The 11,285-nt window shown below is 56.7% G+C and overlaps 1 protein-coding gene and 1 long non-coding RNA gene across 3 annotated transcripts; one reads left to right on the top strand and one right to left on the bottom strand.

Moving 5' to 3' along the window:
- The first annotated feature begins 4,687 nt into the window (after positions 1–4,687).
- Positions 4,688–9,604, top strand: CRABP2 (cellular retinoic acid binding protein 2). Its single transcript, XM_081121729.1, has 4 exons — positions 4,688–4,912; positions 8,170–8,348; positions 8,561–8,677; positions 9,144–9,604. The coding sequence occupies exons 1-4, from the start codon at positions 4,843–4,845 to the stop codon at positions 9,192–9,194; spliced, it is 417 nt and encodes a 138-aa protein (XP_080977855.1). The 5' UTR covers positions 4,688–4,842; the 3' UTR covers positions 9,195–9,604.
- On the bottom strand, positions 5,115–11,005 carry LOC308549261. 2 transcript variants are annotated; one of them, XR_013997742.1, is made up of 3 exons: positions 10,887–11,005; positions 6,380–6,486; positions 5,115–6,221 (listed from the first exon to the last, which is right to left on the bottom strand). It is a non-coding gene; the product is annotated as an uncharacterized lncRNA (long non-coding RNA). The 2 variants fall into 2 exon arrangements; XR_013997743.1 differs by lacking the exon at positions 10,887–11,005 and adding an exon at positions 8,047–8,153 and having other exon boundaries at positions 6,380–6,480.
- Positions 11,006–11,285: the final 280 nt, after the last annotated feature.

Raw genomic sequence — 11,285 nt, 5'->3', positions numbered from 1 at the left:
AGAAGGAGCCACAGCTGGCCAGGTCTGTCCAGCTTTAGATGTTGGCAGCTGCCCCCAGCAGTCCCAGCCACACTGGATCCCCACCTCCCCCTGGAGGTTCTCTGAGAAGCAGGGAGGCTCGGAGGAAGAGGAGTCAATTTGGTGCCTTTCACTGCAATAGGAAAGAAAACCGAGCAGGGGCCTGAGTGGGGAAAGAGATGACCACCCCATTCCCATGCCCAGCTGGCAAGAAGCAGCAGCCTGGGTGGTGGAGGCAGGGCAGAGGAAAAGAGAAGCAAAGGCCCCTGGGTCAGACAATAAGATCAGTGTGGCAGCTGCCAGCACCTGTGCAGGGTCTCCAGGCTCTTCAGTGACTACCTGTGTTCTGCCTCCCTGAAGAGGCCAGCAGAGCCAAGGGCCTCTTTCAGGGGACAGAGACTCAGTCCAGACCAGTGAATCCCACCTCCTCTGTCTCCCTTGCCCCTCCGTTGGCTCAGCCTGACCTGCTCAGCACGCTGGCCCAGCCCTGAGGAGAGCATTAGCAGATGGAGCTGGGAACCTGGAGGCAGAGCCAAAAACAACAGAGGAGCCGCCTAGCTGCCTAGGTGCTGTGCAGTCCATTTCTGCTCGAACTATAATGCCTCCTATTGCGGCTCCTTCCCCACTGTGGTTCTGACCCTACTGGGCCACACCTGCCTCCCTTTACCAGGGCCTGGAGCTGACTCTAGAGGTCACTGTCAGGTGATCTTTGAGTCCAGCTGCCCATACCTTCCCTAGTTCTCAAGGTCTCTCCTCAGTGCCCAAATGTTTCTGGGAAATGAGTCGCCTATTTTCTGGATCTCTGGCCCCATCTCCCAGCTTGTGCTTCAGCTTGCTGGAAGCCCTTTTTGGTCTAACTCCCATCCATCCTGCTGCAGTGGCAGTTTTATTTGGGAGAATCAGAGCCTTACCAGATTTGAAAAAGGCTGGTTCCCTGAATCCAGGGAGACCGGAATGGAACATTCCACTTTGTATGGAGGATCAGACCAGACCGGAGGCAGGATGCTCAAGTCCACACTCTGTGCTAAGTGAAATACTGAGGGTTCAGGGAAACCAGGAGACACAACTGTCCTGGCCCAGCCACTCCAACTCCTTTCTTCCACTCTCAGACCTCCCACCCTCTGTTCAAGTCCTGCCTTCTTTGCTGCCCCTACATGGAGTGTCAGAGACCCGGGTCCACCCCCACCTGGGTTTCATTTTTACATGACTCCCAGCCAACAAATTCTCTGACCCAGCAGATGCAATAACACTGCTCAGGGTGAGGCCCTTCCACAAGTGCTGAATTTGGCCAGAGCTTCTCTTTGGTCCCAGTTGGGGGTGAGGGTGAGGGGTACATGACCCTCCCACTCTTCCCATTCCTCCTCCCACCCAGCCTCAAGGGAGTGATGGAGAGGGATGGGGAGCCTCCTCTTCCCGCAATACATCCACTCTCATTCACACTTCTCCGGCCATTCAGAAGCCTGCTCATCTCCATTCCTTCTACTGCAAAACCAGCCACTTTCCTCTTAGCCACACTACAATGCGAACAAAGTCCCAGAATATTCCTTTCCTAACTCTCTCTAGCCTGCTTCCTCCTCACCCCACCTCCATCCTGCCTCTGTTCCCCCAGCTTTTCTCACCAACTTTGCACCTTCCCCAACTTGAGTCTTCAAATTCCTGGGGAGCCCCAAGAGGGGTACTACCAAGGCACCTAGAAAGGGGGAAAGAGTTGCCCCCAGCAGACCTGCCGCAGATCTGGTCATAATTAAAAGACCAGAGATACTGAAAAATTCCTTCTTATTGATCCCTGTGGGAAATTAGAGCCAGTTGTTTGTGACTGAGTGGCTGATGCTGACTAAGCTCCTCCCCATTGCCGGGTTCCAGGGCCCAAGTCCTTGCCCCTCTCTCTAGGCTCCTCCATTCTCCCATTATCCTTAGTCCCCTTTCTCCAACCCATCCCCACCCCCAGCCGTCTCATCCCATTCCCTTCCCCCTACTCCCTGCCCCAGCATCTTCCCTAAGCTCGACCCCCACCCACTCTGTGCCCACCCCTGCACTTTACTCCTACGGGGTAACAGGGCTGCTGGAGGCTGAGACCTCCAGCCTCGCTGCTCAGCACCCTCCTCCAGACCCTCGGACCACCTCCCTCAGCCACGGTTGGGGTGCAGGGGCTGGAGCTCAGGCCAGAGCTGCCAAACCACAAACACATCTGGAAAAAATTCCCCTCCCAGCCTGACTTCCCTTTGTCTTCTGTCTTTTTGGAAAAACTGGCCGGCTGGGTGGGGGGGAGAGTGAGGAAATAAAGGGCGGGGAGTGGGCCCAGGCCTCCCTTCCCCCACTGAGGGAGCTCCTGTCCAGCCTCCCCAGGATCCTCAGCCAGACCATGTCCCTCCTTGGTGCTACTGTAGGTCCAGGCTCTCTCATCCTGGTGATCATCTTCTGGGTGAGGTTTTAATATCCTCAGTCACCAGGCTTGTGGGGGCGAGGGCCTGCTTTGGCCCTTCTGTTTGCAATAGGTTATCTGTTGAGTGGGAGACTGGACTGTCCTGCCTGGGGGCTCAAGGGGGCTGGAGCGGAGTGGAGATGGACATAGTGACTTGGGTGGAGGAGGCAGGGGGCAGTGAGGGGGAGGAGGGGCAGTGGGAGTCTGGTTTCAGCCATATGCCCTCCCTTTGGCTGGGAGCCCGATTTCACTGTCAGAACCTAATCCCTCTCCCTTTACCTACAGCACGGCTGGAGCCGTGGGTGGGGGAGGAGCACAGGCAGAGCCTGCAACCCCAGGCCCTGAACATCCCCCAGGGACACCCCCTTCCCACTTCCACCTCTGCTTTTGTCTGTCCTTTCTCAGAGAGCTCCTCTACTTGCTGCCCTCTTACTTCCAGAAGCCCAGCCCTCTCCACCCCAAAATAAGCTCGGCTGCATAAAACCAGGACCCCTAAAACCAGGCTGAAGCATCCAGCTCCCTTCTTCAAGTCTGACAGTTTATTGATTACTGCTGATGTGGGGCCCCATCAAAAAGTCCTCTCTACAGTCTAACCTCCGTCTCTCCTGCTCCAGAGTCACCCTAGATGCTTAATTTTTTCCCCTTCATATCTATTATTCAGAGATTTCCCTCCTTACAGCACAGGGGGTCCACCCCCAGTGCGTTCTACAGTCCTCGGTCAATCCTCCAGCCCCTGTCCTTTGGCTCTAGGCCTCTAGACCCCTTCCCAGCTAAGGCCCCCAACCCTCCGGACCGGTCCGGGCTCTAAGGGACAGGGCTCAGAATCTGAGAGCCTGTCTTCTGCCCCACCCATGGCCACGCTGGCAGGGAGAGACCAGGGCTGGGACCAGATGTGGGGTTTCTCCTCCCCGCCTCGGAAGGAGCTGGGAGCGTAGTCCTGGAAGGGTGGCGGGGGTGGGGAGGGTGGGGACGTTGGGGCAGCTGGGCCTAGCGCGCGGATTCGCCCAGGGCACCTGAGCCGCAGCGTCCCTCCGCGCGGGACAGGCCCGGACCGCTCCGCGGGCTCAGGGCACCGCATCCCGCCCCGAGCCGTTCCTCCGCTGCGGGCAGTCTCGGGTCTCCAGCCAGTCTCCGAGGCTCGCAGCCTGGCCTCCATTTCTGCTTCGTGGTCCCCCGGCCCTATCCTTAGGGGTCTCTGCGGGAAGCTGTGCCCTGCCCCCCCCTTTGATCTCCCACTTCAAAGCCGCTCCCCAAGGGGCGGCCGCTCCTTCCGCTCGTTTTACGGCTGAGAATGGTGACACCTGAGACCCTGCTCCGCCTCCTTCCCCGGGCACCCAGCCTCCTTCCAACAGAGGCAACTCTGCGCGCCGGGCTCCGCGTCCGTCCCCGCCTCTCCCCCCGCAGCCTACCGCGATCCCTCGGGGGTCCGCGCAGCCGAGCTCCGGGGAGGCTCCCTAATAAAGACCCCGTGTCAAGTGATTGGCTGTGACCTCTGCCCTCCCCAGCCTCGCGCCTGCGGCTCCTGTTTAACCCTTTGATGCGCGCTCTGCACTTTAAGAAGGACGAGTCTCCCAGCTCCCACTTCTGAGGTCCCCAGATTGTACTGGACCCCGAAACCCAGTGGGGAGTCGGATGGGGGGGGCTGCCCCGTTCCAGCCCCTTCGAATCGTTCCAGCAGGAGGCGGTTTCGCCTCACTGAAGAGCCTGGCCCAGAACCCCGGGGCTCCTAGCCGGTCTCTGAGTTCAGAGTGGTCCCCGGGGATCCAATTCAGGCTTCAGTGGAGCCGGAGCTCGGGCGCCCCTTCTCTTCCTTCACCAGCTCCGGCTCGCGAGCGGGGGCTCACCCGCTGGTGATGTCGCCAGGTTCCCGCACCAAGGAGTTGGGTAGTTGTGGGGAAGCGGCAGGACATGACCCTGGGGCTCGGACTGCAGGACCTTAGACCTGAGCGTCTGCGCCCGGGGCCTGCCCCCCCCCCCGCCCCCGGGCTGAGCGGCGAGTCCTAGTCCCGCTCTGGGTCCGCTCCCCATCCAACCTTCGGCGCCGGGCGAGCTATCTCGGTCCCCAGCAACCCCTGGTCCCGCCCACGGAGCTAGATCTGGGGGCTGGGGGCCAGGGGGTGGTGGCGGTAACGCAGGGCCAGGGCTCAGGGCCCCCCAGGTGGGGTGGGAGGCGGGGCGGGAGGAGGGGCCACCTCGTTTTTTGGGCAGGGGCGGGCCCGCACAGGGTATAAAAACTGCCCGCGCGGGAGCCCAGGCCAGCTTCGGGGTTGTCCTGGGACGTGTCCTTCTTCCTGCGTCTCACGATCAGGCGAAGGCGGCGGCCACATATCTTTTGACTAAAGGACTCAGCGTCCAGTGCTCCAGCCGAAGGATCTAAGGGTACTGCCCCCAGCGCCGCCACCATGCCCAACTTCTCTGGCAACTGGAAGATTATCCGATCGGAAAACTTCGAGGATTTGCTCAAAGTCCTGGGTAAGGAGATTTTCCAGCACCTGGGAGAGGGGAGAGGAGTGGGGGCCCCCGGAACATTTGGAGGTGGGTAAGAGAAAAAAAAAAAGGGGGCTAGAATCAGGGCTTGGGAGCCGAAGCCCCCTGCATCCCCAAGAAAAAGGGGCCTTACACCTGGGGCCCGGGGCTCTGGGTCGGGACACCTAAATCCTGCTTTCTCTGGCCGGGCGCCCACCGATGCCAGCTCCTGCGGTGACTCAGCTGTGAATCAAGTAGAAACCAGAAGCACGAGGTCGGTATCCCTTGGGGTGGGGAAGAGGGGCTCTCCTCAGTTCAGAAGCTGCAAACCCTGAGAGGCAGGGAGCCTGGGACCCTCCCCCACCCAGCCCCTCGGAGACATTTGGGCCTCCTTCCCTTGTCCCCACTGGTCGCCCAGTCCCAGGGCAAGTTCATTACCCCTGCTCTCCGCCGGCCAGGTGATGGCCACCTCAGTGCCCCCTTGGTCCCTGTCCCATCCCCCTTCAGCACTTTCCCCTTGGCTCCCTCCTCACCCCCATCTGTGAGACACATATTTTCCTACTGTGAGCTCGAGTCCTAAAATCGCTCTAGATAATTATCACTTTCTTCGATTTCAACAAATGGCCTCGTGTGTAATTTCCTCACTCCCCTTTCCCAAAATCTGAGTTCTTGGCTCCCTTCCTCCCTGGAGACCCACCACAGCCCAGCAGGGTTAAAGATAGGGGAAGTGGTGCCCACCCAGACGGCCCTTCCCAGGTCTTGAGGGCCCTCTGTCTGGGAAAGGGGTGAAAGCTAGGAAATGGCTGGAGAGGGGGCTCTGGGAAGAGATGGAGGTTAGTTAAGCAATTGAGAAGCCACTTGGGAGCCCTAGAGCCATACGTTTTGGGACTGAACAGAGAAAACCTAGTCGGGCTGGGTGGGGAGGTGCACCTTGTGTGGGGCAGGGAGCTGTAGGAGTGAATTTGAACCTAGGAAGGGTCTGGAATGCGATAGGGAAAGCAGGGATATCCATCGTTCCTTGCTGTCAGTTCTTCTTGCAGTCTAACCACAGTACAGGTAGTCACGTCAGTCTTTCCTGTTCTGCCCTTGCTGAAATGAAAGACTGAAAAGATAGAAAATTTCCCTTCAGAAAGCCTAGATGTCGTTCCCTCCCCCATCTTCTCTGGATTTGGCCCCTCTCCCCCAGTGGATGAGGCACCCGCAGTCCCCAGCTGGACAATAAGATCCAAGGCTCAGCCTTGTTGTCTGTCTGGCTTCATCTGTTTGTCCTCCCTGCAGGGTCTCTCTCAGAGCCACGTGCGCTCCTCAGGTCCTGCTGGGGGACAGATTGAAAACAGAACCATTAACACAGTCCTGAGTCAGCCCAGGTTGGCTGAGCCTGGACCCAGCTCCACAGGCTGCAGAGGCTGGCTGGAGGGTGTCTCTTCTGAACCCCACAGCCTTGCCTCCACAGGAACCTCAGTCCCTTCTCACCTTCTTTTGCCCTAGTCAAGGGTCCTTCTTCTAGTGAGGGATGCTCAGGTATTTGGAGGATAGCTGTCCCCTCAGTATGATGGCCATGGCATGGACAGGTTCTGCTCCTGTAACAGGAAAGATGGGTGTTAGATAGTATGATGGACTCCCCAGGCAGCAACAGAGTGAAGTAGTCTCTGTGCAAGAAGCTGGAGTGGGACGTGTCTCCTCTACCAAGTCAATTGGACCTGGAACCTCAGTCATTTCTCCCTGGACCCGAGATTAGCAGTCAAGAACTGGGCTCCTGGGGCTCCTGAGTGACAGGGCTCTCCCCCTCCCACTCCCGCTTTCTGGACCAGAGTGGGCCTGCTGTGGTGCCAAGAGGAAAGAGGATTTGTTTCTCTAGGAACCCAGGTCTAGAGGAGGGGCAAGGAGTTTGGGCTAGATCAGGAGTGGGGCAATCCCGCTCACCCGGCCCAGCCCAGCTTGGCCCCCTCATCCCCACCAATGGCTTCTCTGAGGGATTCTGCTCCAGTCAGGGTGGGAGCCCAGGCCAGGAAAAGTGGCTTTAAGTTTAGACCTGGGCCCTGGCCAGAGGTGCCTCCCTGCCTGCTTGTCTTTCTGTCAGAGGGGTGCTTTCTTCTAGCTCCCCCAACCCTCTTAATAACTGGGGAGCAGAGGGAAGTCCAATCTGGGAAAGACTATGGGGGACAGGCACAGGGACTCTGAATGAGAATGCCTTACCACTGAGGTGGGGAGGGTGACCCTGGAGTCGGGGACATATCAGGGGAGATGTCCCTTTCTGTCCCTTGACTGGAGAAGGGTGTGGGAGCCTTCCAGGAGGGTAGGTGAGCAAGAATCTGATGCAGAGAATGTCTGAGCCCCAGCTCTGGCTTTTTTCTTTGCCTTCCTTTTATCAGTAAAAGTAACAGCAACAGTAAGACTAGCTACTGTTTCTTAAAAATTCAAAGGTGTGCCTGGCATTGTGTGCTAAGCCCTAAACACACCCACCTCATCACGTTTGCTAGACTTTAGAAGAAGCTATTGTCTCCATTTTACAATTGAGGAATCTAAGGCTCAGAGAAGTTAAGCCATTTGCCTAGGGTCACCCTGTCTGCAAGGAAGGCTGAACCAGGTGGAAATCAGGGCCTAATGGATCTTCCTCCAGAGCCTCTGTCTTCCCCAGGCTGCTGGTCACCTCTTCCCCTGCCAAGAATCCCTGGTCCTTCTCATTTTGGGGAGGGACAGAGATGGGGCAAATGAAAGCCTGCCTTGCACCAGACAGGGGAGGTGGATAGCACAGAGAGGGAAGTGGTCCCTACTTCCAGGACACAAGTGTGAGGCCTGGCCTGGGAGCATCTGCCCTGCACTTGGGCAGAGGTGAAGACACAGTGGCTCTAATGAGCCCACCCCAGCAGAGGGTCTCAAGTAGGGTAGACAAAAGGCCAAAAGTGAGGTGGGCAGAGCCAAGGTGAGCCCATAGCAGGATGCCTGCTGGGTGAGAGGAATGGGGAAAAGCCCCCCCTGAGAACTCTTAGAGTGAAGAGCTTATACTGGGGGGGGGTGGGGGAGTGGTAAGTGATCTAGGATGACTCATGGTGGGGGCGGGCAGCCAGGAGCAGGATCCTTAAGGGCTGGCACTGCCTCTCTGCCCCTCCCTAAAGCCCACCACCCGTCAGGGCTGCAACACTTGTCTGCTCCTTCAGTGCACTTTCTTGGAAACTAGGCAGACTGCTCCAGCTGTCTCATGGTGAGGGTGTAAACCAGGTGCCTGGAGCACCCCGAAACGTGAGCCTCTCTCCTCTCTTCAGGGGTGAACGTGATGCTGAGGAAGATCGCTGTGGCTGCTGCATCCAAGCCAGCAGTGGAGATCAAACAGGAAGGAGACACTTTCTACATCAAAACCTCGACCACCGTGCGCACCACAGAGATTAACTTCAAGATCGGGGAAGAGTTCGAGGAGCAGACTGTGGATGGGAGACCCTGTAAGGTGAGTGCCAGGAAGGAGTCCCTCAGGGCCATGGCTTTATTGTCCTGCCTCTCAACATGCCATTTTCTAGTCTTTTCCTGGATTCCTTACTCTTTTTCTAATGGAAAGTCTCTAGATAGTGGTGACTGGTAGAAAGGGGGTACATTCCCTACCCCTCTCACTACATTGTCCCTGCTGTGGACTCAGCTCACTTGGCCACCTCTCTCTTGCAGAGCCTGGTAAAATGGGAAAGTGAGAACAAAATGGTCTGCGAACAGAGGCTTTTGAAGGGAGAGGGTCCCAAGACCTCCTGGACCAGAGAACTGACCAATGACGGGGAGCTGATCCTGGTAAGTCCTGCTTCTTCCCAGCTAAGAACAAGCCCACTGCTACCTCAGGGGATTTTCTGGGACACTCCAGGGTGCAAGGGGTTCGAGGACAATCATGGTTGGTCTCCCCAACTCCTGATGGGGCTTCTGGGGTGTAACTACACTGTCCCTGCCTCATACAGTGCAAATGAGAAATGACGTCCTTTCTGTGTGGAACAATGGACATTCATTGAGAGGTCCCAGCAGTTCTTCAGGGGATCTCCTTGGCTTGGGAATGAGGACATGGGGTAGACCCCTGAGGCTCTGTTGCTACCCTCCTTCCCATGATGCCCAGGCATCTTGGTATCAGCTTCTGACTGTTGGTCCTGTACCAAGAAGCAGGTTTGGGCCTAGAGACAAAGCAGAGTTCCTTCATTCAACCCTCCTCTTCCCAAGCCACAGGACCAGAGGCCTCCCAGGCTAACAATGACTTCTAATTTCCTTCCAGACCATGACGGCGGATGATGTTGTGTGCACCAGGGTCTACGTCCGAGAGTGAGTGGCTATGGGCCTGATAGATGCCCAAGCCCATCCCCAGCCCATGCTCCTGTTTCACTCCCCTATTCCTTCTAGGCTAGCTCTCCCCTTCACCCATGTCACTTCCCCAGGGAGCTGGGATGCCTCCTGCAGGGGCTCTGCTATTTTTGGCCCCTCCCCCCCTTCCCTATACCAACAAAGAGGGATGGATTGCAAAATCCCAGATCACCCATTCCAGAATCACCCCGACCCCCGACCCCCTCCTCCAAATAGGCAGTCCCACCCCAATCCAGCCCAGAACAGCCTCTCTTTCTGTGAGGGGACCTGAAGTCCTAAGAGGGAAAGACCGGCCTTCTGGCTTCCACTTTGTCCCTGTAGCCTAAACAGTATAGAATATTTATTGGTTAATTTTATTAAAATGTTTTAAAAAAATAACCTGTCCCTGGCTCATTGGAAAGGAGATGGACGTGTTTAAGTGTGGGAGCTGAGGTTTCGGCAGCAGGGATGTGAGTTACGATCCTTCCCTTCATTCTTCTCACCACCACCCCTTCATTCGCTGCTCAGTCTATGAGCATCACCTCCCCTTTCCTTCCTCCAGCCTCCTTGGTCCCCCCTCTGGCTTCCAAGGTCACCAGGGCCTCATCCTCCTGACCTCTCAGAGGGGTGCTTGACACTAAAGAGCTGATTCCTATATTCTCCCACGTTCTCCACTAAGGTGACACAACTGCCTCCTCCTCCTTCCATTGTTCCCTCTCTCTCCTCCAAGCTCAGTCTGTGGGCACCCCAGGCCTAGCCTTGGCCTCCCACACGTTCCAGATGAGCTCATCAATGCCCCAGGCTGGCCTTGCTCCTGCCCAGGTCTCTGTGTCTGAGACAACCCTTCTCTGCCTTGAGATCTCTCACATAACCTTTTTGCCCTGGCTCCTGGATCTTCCAGGCCCCTGGGGTCCTTCTCCCACCCACCCTCCTGAACCTCCACACTCAGGTCTGTACTGCATTTTCCCAAATTCCATCCCGATCTCTCTCAAATGCTTGCCCTTCTTCCCCAGGCCACTGCCCTAGGTCAGACCTTGTTATCACTCACCAGGCTTTATACAGCAGCAGCTTCTAACTGGTTTTCCTGTCCTTCTCTTTCCTTCATCGTGTCATGACAGAGCAAAATGAGCACAAGAGTTAGAATAAGAAAGTTTTGAATCCTGGTTCGGCCACTTGCTTTGTGTGACCTCAGACAAGTTAGTTTCTCTAAGCCTTAGCTCCTCGCACAGCCTGAAGCGGCCTCTCCCTGCATCAGTGCTGACAGTCTTTGGACATGCTTCATAGGCTCTGTGTTGGCAGGTGAGCATCCTCTCCCTGCAAGACTAAACTGCCCTGGGGCCAGGGCCTACTGCTCCTGCCCCATGAGAAGCCACATACTGCAGCTGAGGGCAGAGGGTCAGGGCCAGGGAGTTGGGGAGACAGAGTCCAGAGTCTCCTCTGAGTGTAGGATGGGGAGGTGAGGGGTCCTTTCATTTAAAATCATCTCACTCTCATTTCCTGAGTGCCTCCTAGGATCTGGGTACCCTCTAGGTGCTGGGAACACAGCTATGAAAAAAATAGACAAGATCCCTGCCCTCATGGGGCCTGTGGGGAGAAACAGACCTTTAATGGGGAAAGGTAGACAATTGAAAAATAAACGCAGCACCTGGCTGGCATGGCTTAGCGGTTGAGCACTGACCTACGATCCAGGAGATCGTGGTTCCGGTCAGGACACATGCCTGGGTTGGGTTTCGGGCTCAATCCCTAGCAGGGGGCGTGCAGAAGGCAGCTGATCAAGGACTCATATCATCATCGATGTTTCCATCTCTCTCTCCCTCTCCCTTCTTCTCTCTCTGAAACCAATAAAAATATATTTAAAAAAACAAATGCACCAATAAATAATTGTATATTGTGCAGGTTCTGTGAAGGAGAGGGGAGCAGAGGGGAGTGCATGAGAAAGGAGGCCTCGCTTAGACTGGGGTGGGGAGAGGTGGCGGGAGGGCAGGTGTTTGGGAGGGCAAAGCACTTGGGGGTCCTGAAGCACCTAGTGGGGTAGCGCAGAAGGAAAGGTGCTCTAGGCAGAGGAAACCACAGGGTA

The sequence above is a fragment of the Miniopterus schreibersii genome (assembly GCF_964146895.1).
Source record: "Miniopterus schreibersii genome assembly, chromosome: 19".
NCBI classification, from domain to species: Eukaryota; Metazoa; Chordata; class Mammalia; order Chiroptera; family Miniopteridae; genus Miniopterus; species Miniopterus schreibersii.
Note: the sequence above shows the minus strand (reverse complement) of the source record. Positions and strands in the feature narration are given on the sequence as shown.

Bases quoted from the DNA above. Each gene is read 5' to 3' on its own strand.
- CRABP2 (XM_081121729.1), top strand. From the start codon at position 4,843: ATGCCCAACTTCTCTGGCAACTGGAAGATTATCCGATCGGAAAACTTC. The intron at 8,349-8,560 runs GTGAGTGCCAGG...TCTCTCTTGCAG, and splicing joins TGGATGGGAGACCCTGTAAG to AGCCTGGTAAAATGGGAAAG. The intron at 8,678-9,143 runs GTAAGTCCTGCT...ATTTCCTTCCAG, and splicing joins ATGACGGGGAGCTGATCCTG to ACCATGACGGCGGATGATGT.